General features: G+C 41.5%; 1 protein-coding gene across 2 annotated transcripts in view; it reads right to left on the reverse strand.

The window, feature by feature from the left end:
* Nucleotides 1–4,234: 4,234 nt before the first annotated feature.
* Nucleotides 4,235–15,396, reverse strand: part of aldh7a1 (aldehyde dehydrogenase 7 family, member A1) — a 67,294-nt gene continuing 56,132 nt past the window's right edge. For both annotated transcript variants that reach the window (XM_068029941.1, XM_068029940.1), the window contains 6 exons: nt 15,153–15,259; nt 13,390–13,506; nt 11,837–11,934; nt 11,201–11,274; nt 9,654–9,729; nt 4,235–4,584 (listed from right to left, as the gene is read on the reverse strand). In XM_068029941.1, the coding sequence (XP_067886042.1) occupies nt 4,530–4,584; nt 9,654–9,729; nt 11,201–11,274; nt 11,837–11,934; nt 13,390–13,506; nt 15,153–15,259 (527 nt within the window). In that variant the 3' untranslated portion in view covers nt 4,235–4,529. The remainder of the gene's footprint in view (nt 4,585–9,653; nt 9,730–11,200; nt 11,275–11,836; nt 11,935–13,389; nt 13,507–15,152; nt 15,260–15,396) is intronic.

The raw sequence follows: 15,396 nt of genomic DNA on the forward strand, positions 1-15,396 counted from the left end.
CGAAGAAGGATGAGAGGTGACTTGATAGAGGGGTACAAGATGATGAGCGGCATAGATAGAGTAGATAGCCAGAGACTTTTTCACAGGGTGGAAAGGGCTATCACCAGGGGGCATAATTTTCAGGTGATTGGAGGAAGGTTTCGGGGAGATGTCAGAGGTAGGTTCTTTACACAGAGAGTGGTGGGTGCGTGGAATGCGCTACCAGCGGTGGTAGTAGAAGCAGATACATTAGGGACATTTAAGCGACTCTTGGATAGGTACATGGATGATAGTAGAATGAAGGGTAGGTAGTTAGTTTGATCTTAGAGTAGGTTAAAGGTTCGACACAACATCGTGGGCCGAAGGGCCTGTACTGTGCTGTACTGTTCTATGTTCTCTGAGGGCACAAGGGAGCACCGCATAGCAGTGGCCGAGGGTGGAGGCTAAGGCAGCGCGCGGAGCACTGAATGGGTCACTGGAGTGTCTTCTTGCTGTCTGATGTTTAAAAATTCATTCATGAGATGTGGGTGTCATGGGCAAGGACAGCATTTGCTGCCCATCCCTAATTGCCCTTGACAACTGAGTAGCTTGGTCAGCCATTTCAGTGGGCAGTTAAGAATCAACCAGATTGCTGTGGGTCTGGAGTCACATGTAGGCCAAACAAGGTATGGTCAGATTTCCTTCCCTAAAGGCCATTAGTTAACAGATGTTTTTTTCCAACAATCAATGATAGCTTCATGGCACCATTATTGAGACCAGCTTTCAATTTCAGATTATTAATCAATTGAATTTTAAATTCCACCAGCTGCCATGGTGGGATTTGAATCCATGTGCCCATAGCATTAGCCTGGGCTTTTGTATTACTAGTTCAGTGACATTACCACCACGCCAACACCTCCCCTCCATGCATGGCTTCCCTTTCTTGGCACTGTATAAATAATGACACTTTAAGCCACACGTATGAGACTCCTTTTACTGTTAGCATGACAAGAAAAGTGGTATGAGGTGGTAAAGGAGATGAAGGGTTCCTTCACGGTGAAGGCAAAGCCTCTGGCCAGATCTGTATCCTTCATAGGCACGAAGAGGTTAGATGTTTCAGGCTGCATCTTCAATGTATGTGTCAACACTGGTACTCTAGACTGGCATCCCTGCTATGCCCTCCAGCATAAATCAGAGGGACACAGCTGAAATGCTCCTGAATCAAATGATCTCTGACATACATGGCATCCTGACGAGACCTCCGCTCCCCGCACCGTGCCTGGCTACCTCCTTGTGCAGCTGGGGCACCTCTGTGTTCAGCATCCTCCCCCTCTGCCTGCACCTCCTCCTCCGATGAGGTATCTGTTACAGGGCTTTACTGTCCTCAGGGTCTGCACCGCTCTGGAAGGCCATGTTATGGAGGGTGCAGCGACCACAATGACCAAGACCCTTGAAGGAGTATACTGGAAGGCACCACCCACCAGTCCTGGCACCAGAATCACATCAAGAAGCTCAATGCCCTGCTGTCCAAGTGAGCAAGTGGTATTGGTTGTAGCGGCTCTGTACCTCCACCCGGGGCTGTTGCAGAGTGGTGAGTCACCATATCTTCAAGGGATACTCCTTGTCCTCTAGGATCCATCACAGACTTTTGGGGTTGGAGTGAAGATCTGCAGCAGCCTAGACTGGCGGAGGATGGAGGAGTCATGGCAGATGCCAAAAAAGCAAGTGTGGTCACAGACCAGCTGAACATTGAAGGAGTGGAATCCCTTCCTATTGATGAATCTCACTGGCTGCTCACTGGGTGACTTGATGGCTACATGGGTGCAACTGATGATGCCCTACATCTGGGGGAATCCAGCAACGGTGGTGAAACCCATTGTCCTCTGTGCCTGCAAGGCCTCATCTGTCGTGAAATGAACATATTCTCCAGCTCTGGCATATAGGCCATCGGGGACCTGCAAGACGCAGTGGCTTGCAGCCATTTGCAAGCTGCCACCAAGGTCCACTGTCGATCCTTGGAAGGAGCCAGAAGCGAAGAGTTTTGAGGCCACAGTGACTTTAGCAGCTACTGGCACGGCATGGCACCCAGTGCTGTGAGGTGTGAGGTGTTCAGCAATGAGGGCGCAGATGACTGGACAATCACAGTCTCCTACAGCATTGGGTCTTGGTCATTGCCCGATAGCTCCTTCTTCAGCAGTAGAACTTATAGTGCGGGTACAGCCACTGTGTCCTTCGGGTCCCTTTTTCCTATCCTGTATCCTCCTGATGCCCAGATCTCTGCTTTCCTGCACGTGTTGCCCCTTATCACCATTGGGTCCAAAATCTGAGTTGTGCCCCCAATGGCAGCTGCTGGCTTCCTTGTGGTCAGCTGGTTGGTTGCCCATTGCCCTTGGCTGCCTGCCCCCTGCTTTTCTGTCACCATAATGGCAGAAGAGTAATGACCCCCTGCACTGCCAAGTGCTTGCTGCTAACTCTCCCCAGCACCTGCCGTGCCAAGGGCATCTGTTTTTCAATGGCACAGAGGGTAACTTAGCCATTCACCCTTTTATGGGTCTCGGGTAATTCCTGGTTTGGGGGGGGGGGGGGGGGGGGTGCACATGACTGGCACCCCACGCCACCTCCCTTCACTAGTCTCCCCCAAACAGCACGTGTAATCAGTGTATACCGGTGAAACTCTCAACAGCCCCCATTAACGAGCTCTCCAAGCACCTTAACTGGCCTTAAAAGGGGGATGTGATCCTACTCTCCCCACTGGCCTGGTGAACACAGCTGGCATTGGGGAAACCAGTACACGGGCCAGCGCCGGTATTTTAGGGCCCTATCCATCTCAGTTCCCAAAAATTCAGCCCATGGTCTAACTGATCCCCTATTATACAGCCCACTTGATTTTCCTTCCAACTGAATTCAATGGTACTAGTGCTACACACCAAAGTTAAAAGTTCCACCCAGTATTTATTTTTACATGAACAAACCAACTTGCACTAAATCATCCCTACAGCCAAGGAACTTACTCAAGACTCCAGCAAAGCTGCATCCAAAACATTCAATAAATGTAGCAAAAGACAACAGAAAATTGGACTTCATTTTAAACTTCTGCTGCAAGGATCTAAGTCTTATTCAACAGCTTTTCAGATGCAATTTTACTTACTTGTTCATTAAGTTAGAACTTTTAAACCACATTGTTCTAATGAGTTCAACACGAATGGAATGAAGTATATTTTATTTTAGATTAAATAACTCAAGGAAGTTTGTCCCTTCAACTTTCTGGATAGGAAGAAAAAGAAGTTTACACCATAAATGTAGACTTACTTTTGTTTCCTCCCAATAAATGCCACATTGCACAAGTATCTGCAACAGTGCAATCAATTTTGAGAACAGTCTATGAAGTTGTGGACATATGGAAAATGAATGTGTTTTTTTCTCCCCAACCCCACCAAAAAACAGATCTAATATATGAACTGTAATTGTGAACTTACAAATAGCATCTGAAGTCATAGATTATTGGCTTAGGCTTAATGGCAACTATTAGGCACTTTTGACAAAAATATCATGGAGGAGGATAGACTCACAATTGGTTTTGTAGCATATTTCTTTGGCAGCAGATTATACCATGTAGCCAAGTTCTCAGTAAGGGTACCACTTCATATTTACATAAAATCGCCTTTACCTAGATTGTGAGTGAAAATCTCATGAGACTACCTGATTAAGCTGTGTTGCTCAATGTTGGTCACATCTGTTACATTTCACTCCCTCTTTTATCTGGTCACTTACATGCAACTAAAGATTATATTTTCATCTTACATAAAAATTGTAGCGAATTGGTTGAAACTGCTGCTTCACATTAGGCTACTTTGCCTTTTTAATGTAGACATTTCTGCTTATTTTAGTTTTGCTGCAAAAAGGTGCATGCAATTTTATGCTTTGATCTAGTTTTATAAATATACTGATCTCTCAATTTCCTTGGTCTCACAGACAGCCATTCTGGATCAGGAGTCACCACTCCCATACACACACAGCCACACAGAATTCTGCCAAGTCAGTAGACAAAAAGAAATATAGTTCTAGTCCTCTTGTATACATATAAAATGGCAGACCTGAAAAGTATCATGTCTTTTCTCTGAAAAGTGTAGATGTACCCTATTGTACTTTTTGTCATCAGCTGTAGAAGTTACATTAGCAATTTTTGACATCAAGAGCTCAGGTGGGAAGGATTACACTTCTAAAGACAAAAATAAACAAAAACTGTTGAATCAAACAAAAGGAGACCTGCACCAAATCATTTCAAAAGCTTCAGGTTTTATTTCCATTTTCGGTGCCATTGTCAGGAAAGTAAGTACAATGCTAGAAACATGAGCTTTGATGACAGTAATAAAGAACAGATGCAGTTCATAAAGTTTCACACATCTGAAGGGTGAAAGAAAATCAGAGTATACAAAAGCCCAAATCTGATTAATCATAGGTAAAACTTAACTTCATTCACATGATTTTTTTCCTCTTCTGTAAAATAATCTACTTTTCTTTTATTGTCTCAGTGAAAGTCTGGATAGCTGCTCGATAGCCAGCAGTTCACATTACTCAAACTTGATCCCTTGAGCCAGAGGAAGCTCCTTGCTGTAGTTGATGGTGCTAAGGGGAGACAAACAGGGGTTACTTGCAGTCAGTGAAGCAATAAATTACCTGGGGCTGGGAACCCCTCAGGAAAAAAAAACGAAGGTTCCTCAAAGCTAAAGTCATAACTTGTATCATGATTTAACAGTATGACCACAGGCAGCAAAGATATTTTGATCAGCTTGGAATCAGCCTTTCACTGCCATATAGATGTACTATCCTGAAACCAGTTTCTTATTGAAACCCAACCAACAACTATCTTTTAAAAAAGTATCCTTTAATTTAGTAACTATGAAAGCTCGTATCAAAATCCTAATCCTAGAAATGTTGCACAATAAAGTTTCTTAATTGTTTTGCTGACACCTACAGGCCAGGTTTGTACCTGCATATTCAGCAGAGCCTTAACGTAGAAAAATGTCCCAATGCACTTAAGGTATAATGAGACAAAAATGGACACTGAGACAATGAAAGAGTCATCAGGAGGAGACCTCCAAAGCTTGGTTAAAACTCACGTTTATAAGGAGGGAATTGGCAAAGTGGAGGGGTTTCGGGATGAAATTCCAGAGCCTATGTGGCTGATGGCATGGTCACCGATAGTAGGAAAAGGTAAGATACCATAGAAATCTGAAAAAGGGAGTGCTGATGGGGGTGGGCAAGGAAGGCTAGGAAGAGGTTACAAAGACAGGGAGGTGCAAGGTCATTAAGCAATTTAAACACGCGGATGAGAATTTTAAAATTAGATCATGCTCCCAAATGCTTCGGATATAGCTCAGCAAGGATATGGTGCAGGAATGACTTGATATGGGATAGAATACAGGCAGCTGAGTTTTGGATATGCTGAACTTTAGAGAATATGAAGGATGGGAGGCCAGCAAGGGCAGCTTTGGAATTGTTGAGTTTAGAGATTATAAGGCATGGAAGAAGGTTTCAGCAGCAGCTGGATAGAGGTGGTCATTGTTACAAAGGTGGAAGTAGGTGGTCTTTGTAATGGAAAATATATGGGGTCAAACTCAGCTCAGGATTGCCAGAACAAGGTTGAGATCAGTCTGGTTCAACAGTGGCCAGGCAAGGAGATGAGATCGGTTTGGAGTTTGTGGTGGGAGCTGAAGAGAAAGGTTTCAGTCTCTAATTAACTGGAGAAAATTGTGGCTCCAAAATTGGATGTTGGACAAGCAGTCTGACAGTGCATTACAGATGGGATGATGGAAAGAGTTGGGTCTCATCATTGTACTATTTCAGATGATATCACCAAGGGGCAGCAAGTGGATGAGGAACAGGAGGAGCAAGGATCCTGAAGGAACTCCAATAACAGTGTGCGAGTGGGACAGAAACCATTGCTTAGCCACTAGTATGAGGGGAACCAAGTGAGAGCAGACTCATTAATATGGACCATAGAGGAGGAGGATGTGATCAACTGCAGAGAGGTCAACGAGGGAAAATGCACCATAGTCACAGAGGATGTCATTTGTGTCTTTTATTAGGGCCGTTCCAGTGCTGCAGCAGGGAGAAAACATGATCAAACATGGAGTTAAATGTAAATTTATCACTCTTATTATGCTATCCAGTGCATAGCTTTAATGCAAAAGCTCCAAATTTACTTTCCATTTTATTACATTATTAGCATTGCCCAAGGCAGGTCAGAGGATTCACTACTTTTAAAGGCCGTCACAAGTTTATAAATGTGGACTCTGCACATTTGTCTTATTACGTCTGTATGATTCAAATGTCTCTGCGTGGCTCATACATTCCTTTCCTGATAAAAATATATCTGTATTCTAGGGCTTTTTCTTGCAGGGAGATGGAAGAAAACATGGCTTGGAGTTGGGGGTGGGGAGTCACTGAGAGGTACTAGGACAGAGCGTCAGGCCAGGAGGCTGTGGCAGAAGAGAAAGCAGGGGGAGCAGGTGGGCAGGGCAAGGGTGAGTAAGATATGGAGAAATATTGGGTGACGGAGCCTGGAATTTCTGGGTCCTGGCCCTCATCTCACTGTCTCTCTCTCTCCACTTCAATTTTGCACCCTGCACCAAGCTGGGAAGCAGTCAGGGACATTGGGTGGGGGCAGGATGTGGTCAAGCACCTAGGGACATGAACCAGATGAGCTGACAAACACCTTCTAGCCTATCGCAATTACACTCAGTTCTGATCTCCACATTATAAAATAGGACATAGAAGCACTGAAGAAAGTACAAAAAATTTTACATGAATGGTACCAAAAATAAGTGATTACAGCTATCAGGAACAAGAGAGCAGGTTGCAGATTTTCTTTCTTCAGAAAAGACTTAGAGGTGACTTGAAAGAGGTCCTTAAAATTATAAATGGGTTGGACAGGGTAGATTTAGAAAGAATGTTTCCGCTTTAGGGATTTTAAAAAAAAGGGACTATGAAATGAGAGTTACTAATAAATTTAATAGGAAAATAAGGAGAAATTTCTGTACTAAGTGGTTAGAATGTGAAACTCACTACCACAGGAAGTGGTTGAGGCAAATAGCTTAGATGCTTTCAAAAGGATTCAGGCAAGAATGGAAAGATATGTTGAATGGCTAAGAGGAAGTAGAGGGAATAGGAGGAGACTCATGTGGAGAATAAACACCAGCACAGACTAGTTGGGCTGAATGGCATGTTTCTGTGCTGTACAATCTATGCAATTCTATGTAATTGGCGTCAAACCTAACAGACCAGGGCAGGGCCAAGTTGGGTCAAGGACTCAAGGTGGGTAGAGCAGCAACCGAGCAAGTCTCTGGGTGAAAATGGGCTTTTAAAAAAAAAAAATGTCCTCCCATGAGTCTTTAGCATAACAGACAGCGGCCCTGGAGAAGCCCCAGTCAAGCCTTAAGCGGCCAAAACATTTCCTTGCGAATTATGCAATTTTATGGCAAGCTAAAATTTTTGAAAATGTTTTATGTTTTGACATGTTTCGTTAAAAATTGAATTCATTGCATGTGTAGTCAAGAACAAGAAAATGTTGGCCAAAATATCAATTTTTGAATGATTTCATTGTAGAGTGGTTTTTTCAAGATCAAATGCTTTATATCTCCTTAGTAATTTCAATTTTTCTTTAGGAGCATAACCAGTCTCCATCTCATGTTCAATTGGTATATTGCTGACCTGGTCAGTATGATTCGCTGTTGTTTTACAAAATACGAAATTTGAGCCAAGTGTTACAAATACTTTGTATAATCTTACAAAATGCACAGATGAAAAATATAACTTTGCATTCACATACTCAACTGTATACACATGTGTTTCAAACATTTGACACACCAAGTGCAACACTTGCAAACTTCATAGTATATTTCCAGAAGGCATTTGACAAGGTGTCGCATCAAAGGTTACTAAATAAAATAAGAGCCCATGGGATAGGCGGTAACATATTAGCATAGATAGAGGATTGCTTAGCTAACAAGAAAGAGAGAGTAGGCATAAATGGGTAGTTTTCGGGTTGGCAAGCTGTAACTAGTGGAGTGCCACAGGAATCAGTGCTGATGCCTCAACTATTTACAATCTATATCAATTACTAGAGTGAAGAGACAGAAAGTATGGTTGCTAAATCTGCTGATGACACAAAGATAGGTCAGTGAGTTGTGAAGGGGATATGGATAGGTTAAATGAATAGGCAAAGATTTGGCAGATGGAGTATAATATGGGAAAGAATGTGGGAAAGTGTGAACTTGTCCATTTTGGCTGGAAGCATAGAAAAGCAACACATTATTTAACTGTACAGAGATTGCAGAATTCAGATGCAGAGAGATCTGGGTATCCTAGTACATGAAACATAAAGTTAGTATGCAGGTACAGCACGTGATTAAGAAGGGAAATGCAATGTTATCATTTATTGCGAAGTGAATGGAATATAAAAGTAGAGATAAAAACAAGAAATGCTGGAAATACTCAGCATCTATGGAGAAACAGGTCAGTGACCCTTCTTCAGAACTGAAGACCTGCTGAGTATTTCCAGCATTTCTAGTTTTTATTTCAGATTTCCAGCATCCACAGTATTTTGCTTTTATAAAAGTAGAGATGTTTTGCTACAGTTGTACAGGGCATTGGTGAGACCACATCTAGTGTATTGTATACAGTTTTGGTCTCCTTACTTAAGAAAGGATATAATTGCATTGGAAGCAGTTCAGAGAAGGTTCACTTGACTGATTCCTGGGATGAGAGCATTATCTTACGAGAAAGGTTGGACAGAGATTGGGTCTATATTCATTGGAGTTTAGAAGGATGAAAGGTGATCTTATTGAAACATATAAAATCTTGAGGAGACCTTCACAGGGTGGATGTGGAAAGGATGTTTCCCCTAGTGGGACAGACTAAAACTAGGGGGCACAGTTTAAAAATAAGGGGTCTCCCATTTAAGACAGAGATGAGGAGGAATTTGTTTCTTAGAGGGTCATGAGAATTCTCTTCCCCAGTGAGCTGTGAAGGCAGGATTATTGAATGTTGTTAAGGCAGAAGTAGACAGATTCTTGACAAACAAGGGAGTCAAAGATTATAGGGGGTAGGCAGAAAAGTGGAGTTGAGTCCACAAACAGATCAGCCACGATCTTATAGAATGGCAGAGCAGGCTTGAGGGGCCAAATGGCCTACTCCTAGTTCATATGTATGTTCGTATCTTATTTTGAAGCATGACTAAGAAAAGGGAGAAAATAAATATGGAGAAATGTCTAAAGGAAAATGCCTAAAGCTAGCCTGATCTACAACTGAACTGAGCATCTGCCCAAGAACTATTATCTTCTAACTGACACATGAAGGCATAGCTATGCAACTTGTGGATTTATAGCAACATATTAAGTCACATACAGATTTTCAGCAGCAGATTATATTGGGCATAATATGGCATCATGGTCCTGTTCTTATAAAACACTGCATTATTCAGCCTGTGACAAGTGCCACGGACATCTGCTGTTTTTCTTTTTAAGTTCCTGATTTAGGGAATATGATTCAGATTTCTAGTATCACCAAATTGCATCAAATTTCAAATATGCCTAAAATCGAAGGTTTAAAGCTCGAAGCAGTTTCTGAAGTTGTATCTAATCTATCAGATGATATTCATTTGAGTAATGTAGACCAACAACTCATTTACATACCAGGTAGACCTCCTCATATACTGTTTCCAAGCATCACTGCCAGATTCTCGACCTCCACCAGTGTGTTTTTCTCCACCTAAAACATTACAGAAACATTGTTTCAAACTCCTACGCTAAATAAATGGAAGAAATTTCTAGCTTCAGAGGCAGCGGTGTATTGTATCAATAGTTTTTGCAGGTGTCAACTTCAAAATGACCAATTCGTTGAGAAACACGGGGGTGGTGGGGAGCAGGGTAACTTTAACTCCCAAAAACTGGTGGGTTTGCTTCAGGTGGGGTGTTAAAATGTTAAAATTCTGAAATAGGAACCTAACCCATCTTGAACCTGCCCGGTTTTAACGGAGGTGCGATGAGGGTGGACAACAAATTCACTCGCAGGAGGGTCAGTTGTCGAAACTTTTTAAGGAGACTGCATGCCTTCACAGGAATTCTAGTTTTAATTCACGTTGGCCAGGTTTCCCAGGCCTTGGGAAACCCAAAAGGTAAAAGAAGACATGAAGGGCTGAATACATCAGAGAAGTGCGTTTACAGCACTGCTAGTGGACCAGGAGGAGCCGAAGTACTTCCAGGGCCAACACGCAAACCTGGAAACAACCACCTACCTCCATAATCTCTCGACACTTCCTCTCACCACCACCAGCCCTCCCCCATCACCTGCCTCCAATCCTTTCCCAACCCCCAATCTTCACATTCCCCCCCACCCCCATCTATCACCAGCAACCCTTCCAACCATGTTGTAGGCACCACATCCCAACCCCTCATGATGTCTACCACAAATTTCCACTAACACTACTTGCTCCTGGGCTGAGGCCTTTTCTGCAGCATTCCCCACCCAAGTGGCAGCCAAAGCCCGAGAGTCAATCAGGCTGGTTTCTGGACAGGGAATCTGTTCAAAAATAGCGCTGCAAAGGAGTTAAAACACCACGACGTTAGTAACCATAACTCCTCGCACCCACTCGAACTTCACCCAAGTAAACATCAGGGCAAAGGAGTATCCTTAAAGCATCATCAAATCACCATCATTGCTGCTACTGCTTATGGAACAGATCAGAGATTTGTAGGTGATGCTGGTAAAAAAAAACATGATTTATGCCAGAATTAACAAACAAGTTTAAAAGCAGTTTTGGAAATCATTTCTCAAAAAGTTTGTAAAGGTCACACAGATCACATGATATTCAGTGGTGTGGAGAGTGCATATATTGTGATGCTAAAGGCATTACAATTGCGTGAGACAGGCTGAATGAACCAGAGGATATTTTCCTGTCAGTCACTGTTAGTATGTTAGTGCATTACCCATTACTAACTGAACTGTAAAATTTGCACAGGTTTATTGCTGCTGCTCCTATTCCAATGACTTACTTTCATTCATATGGAGCTAAAACTGATATTTACATGACCTGCAGGCTATTAATTACACAACACATTTTCCATCATATTCTGTGCCTAAAAAATTCAGTTACATAAAATATCATTAATAAATAATTTTGAAAAGACCTCATGATATCAAATACAAGAATAAAAGTAAGTAAAATATACAAAATCATTACCAAAAGCTCCTCCAATTTCAGCACCACTGGTTGGAATGTTAACATTTACAATTCCACAATCTGAACCTTTGGGTCTGAGCAGAAATAAAAGTTTGCAATTTACTAGTTAGTGACTCACAAGAAACAAATGACAAACTGAAGATTACACCGGAGGATTAAAAAAAAATATCCATTTTGCACAGTGCACATTTCAAACCACTTCCAACTTTGTATTACTGTATTTTACATGATGTGATATTAAATATAATTTCAGAGCAAATACAATAATTTGTAATCCAAAAAAATTGCAAATTCACAACTAGTCATTCAGCATCTATAAAGAGAGTTAAAATGCCGAATGAAAGGGCAACTTAAATTCAGATGCCAATAGGCCTGTTGTGTATTTTCAACTTTTTATATTTCTATTTCACAATATTATAGTTACTGCTCCAAAAAACCAAAATGATCCCTTGTGTTCAAAACCAAATGACACAATCAAAAACTTTATATGGGGAGGAGGGAGAGAATAAATGAAGGCATGAGAACCAATGCTTCTTATTCTATTCTTACAGAACAGATGTATTAGTATAGTTCTTCTGATTCCTGCATACAAGTTATTTAAACTATTTTCTCAGAAAATAAATAAAAAGAGGTTACCCCATCCAACGGAACATTCTGCCTACATCCTTGGTGAAGATGCTACTAGAGAGACCCTGTTTGACCTCATTGTTCCATGCAAATGCTTCTTCTTCAGACTGCAAGATAATTGAGTGTTAGGGAATAGAAAGCAGCAAGCAGGAGTTAATAACAGAAAACAGAACATTTATGCCAAACAGTTGTGTACTACACATTAATCCTGAATGGAGTGCAAAGCTTTTGTATGAGCCACTGCACCATAATCACAGAATTGTTTACAGTGCAGAAGGTGGTCATTCAGCCCATTGCGTCTGCACTGGTTCTCCAGAAGAGCAATTCACTCAGTTCCATTCCCCTGCCTTCTCCCCATAACTCTGCAAATTCTTCCTTCTCATATAACTGTCTAATTCCCTTTTGAATGCTTCAATTGAACCTGCCTCCACCACACTCTCAGGCAGCACATTCCAGACCTTAACCACTTGCTGCGTGAAAAAGTTTTTCATGTCACTTTTGCTTCTCTTACCAAATAGTTTAAATCTGTGCCCTCTCATTCTTGATCCTTTCACATGTGGAAACAGTTTCCCTCTATCTACTCTGCCCAGACCCCTCAAGATTTTGAATCTCTCCACCAAATCACCTGTCAGCCTTTTCTTCTCCAAGGAAAACAGTCCCAACTTCTCCAATCTATCTTCATAACTGAAGTTCCTCATCCCTGGAATCATTCTCTTGATTACTTTCTGTACTTCTCCAATGCCCTCAAGTCTTTCAAGTGTGGCAGCACCCAGAACTAGACGCAATATTCCAGCTGAGGCCGAACTAGTATCTTATACAAGTTCAACATAACTTCCTTGCTCTTGTACTCTATATGGCTATTAATAAAGCCTGTATGCTTTATTAACCGCTCTCGCAACCTGTCCTGCCACCTTCAATGACTTATGCACATATACACCCAGGTCCTTCTGCTCCTGCACCCACTTTAGAATTGTACCCTTTATTTTATATTGTCTCTCCATGATCTTCTTACCAAAATTAATCACTTCATATTTCTCTGCATTGAACTTCATCTGCCATCTTTCTGCCCATTCCACCAACTTGTCTATGTCCTTTTGAAGTTCTACACTATCCTCCTCACAGTTCACATATCATCCACAAACTTTGAAATTGTGCCCTGTACACCAAAGTCTAGATCATAAATATATATCAGGAAAAGCAAGGCTCCCAACACTGACCCCTGTTGCGTGGCACTGTATCAAATGTCTTTTGAAAGTCTATGTACATCACATCAACTGCATAGCCCTCATCAACCCTCTGTTACCTCCTCAAAAAACTCCAGCAAGTTAGTTAAACATGATTTTCCATTAAGGAATCAAAATGCTCCACAAGTTCCAGTGCGATTATAAAAACACTAACAAAAAGCAACTAGGATAAATTTCCTCAATTGCAAATAGTCAGTATTTTATTTCAACAGAGCCATTCAAGATTAAATGGATATAGTTTAAAAGGTTCCAGAGTCTGGTGCTCTGTTATGCTGAATTTTAAACTGTATTTTGATTTTAATTATAAACTTGCTTTACCTTAAATTTAAGCACATATAGAATGGGAGCAAATGTCTCAGTATGAACAATGGCTGCATTGTGGGGAAGTCGAGTTACAATAGTTGGTTCCACATAGTTTCCTGGACGATCAATCACCTATCACAAGGCAACAGCAGTCAGTATTAGTAAACCTGTCATTTTCCTTTGCCCCAATAACTATGCTAACACAAAGAAAACAAAAAGCTTCCAATTTAAATTCAAACTTAGATATTCTTCACTGACTTTTCCTGCAGATGTTCAGGCTGAGTCAACTGGATAATATAATACCCAGAGCTAAGTCCCTATCAACATTGATCTAGTATCGTACCTTAGTGGAGCAGTACTTACAGAATCTGGAGATTCCTTCATGCAGGACTGGACTGTCCCACCCTTCTAACCAAGAGATGGCCCACTTACTGAAGGAAAGAATACCATCAAACCAAATTGACCACCATGAGAGGTTCCCACCTTGCTGCTGACCTACCCTTTCTTAGGAATCAAAGAAGGTGAATCTTAACCAGAAAGTGTTATACAGCCTTATTTGGGATATAGGGGGGAGAACCTACTTGCAAGAAAGTTAACACCCCCATATATAAAGAAAAAACTAGTTATGCAGCTTAGCAACAGCTTAAATATTGTAACCACACAGCGGATCTTCAGATTCACTCCAGTGTTTCTCACAGTAAAGGTACGAGCTACGCTGGTGAGGCGACAATAGTTCTCCCTTTAATTGGGATAGATGTATCTCTGTAGCTTTCTACTCGGGGATTTAAGGTAAATGCTGTTTAAATATTATATCTCAAATATTTTACCGCAACAATATTTACACTTAAAACTTGGATTCTCTACTGGAAATATGATGATACTTCCTTTTCCTAGAACTATTAACATTGTGATTGACTTCCCATCACATGTGGATAACATGTTTAGTTCTTTAATAAACTTTTATATACTTTAGAAAATATATTGGCTCATATAGTCTTCTGTATCTCAAACTCAAGAACCCATCTCCATACACTCATTAGCTGGGAGGTACATTATTGAGGAGAGATGCCCAGACTTTTAGAATATCTGGGATGTTATAATCTGGCTGAAACTTGTTAAAAAGGCTACCTGAAGAACAGTAATATTCTCAGCTAGTTCCTTTCCTTTGAAGAGAGTTAGATCAATTTCTCAGACCCATTCAAGTGCCTGTGAGATCTGTCTTTCTCAACTTTAAGTGAGAGCGATCATCTGGGGAGTATGCCTGATCCGGGATGGTCCCAAAAAGGGGCTAGGATTATAATCCACTTCAACACCTCTGTGCTGTCAGTCTACTTATCTGACATTAGTTATACTTTCCTACAGCAGATCAGGAAGACCTGAAACCATCATTCTCCGCATCTGCCACAAATTCCTCATCCATTGCAAGACTGCTTATTTTCATCTCTGCAATAGTGTCCATTTTCACCTCTGCCTTAGCTCCTTGGTTGCTGAAATCCCATACCCACATTCAGATTCATTATCCCAACACTCTCTCTATAAACTGCTTTCCCAAACTGCAACAGCCCGTATTTTGTCACACAGTAAGTTCCACTTGTCCATTAATTCCATTCTCTCAGACCTATGTTGATTCCCAATGCATTACATTTTAAACCTCATCTTCAAATCACTTCACTGCCTCACTCCACCCTAACTCTGCAACATCCCACAAACCTAAATGCTTCTGTCTCTGCATTCTCTTAACTTCCATTTCATCCCACTGTTTGTAGCAGAGGTCTTACCTTTCCGCCACATGCCACACTGCCGCCTTGCTGTTTTGCCTGTTCCACTGCATTCTTGTACATATCCACTGCCTGCTTAGTATGGAGGGGGCCATATAAAGTATTAGCTGAAATAAAAATAATATTTACTTGCACACAGTCTAAAATCTGGAATATGATATTTAAACAATTCTGTTTCAATCGTCGAAAGTTGACTAGCAATCAGCAGCAATCCATCTACAAGTCTGTTGTAGATGAGAAGCTG

The sequence above is a fragment of the Heterodontus francisci genome, chromosome 4 (genome assembly GCF_036365525.1).
Source record: "Heterodontus francisci isolate sHetFra1 chromosome 4, sHetFra1.hap1, whole genome shotgun sequence".
In the NCBI taxonomy this organism is placed as follows: Eukaryota; Metazoa; Chordata; class Chondrichthyes; order Heterodontiformes; family Heterodontidae; genus Heterodontus; species Heterodontus francisci.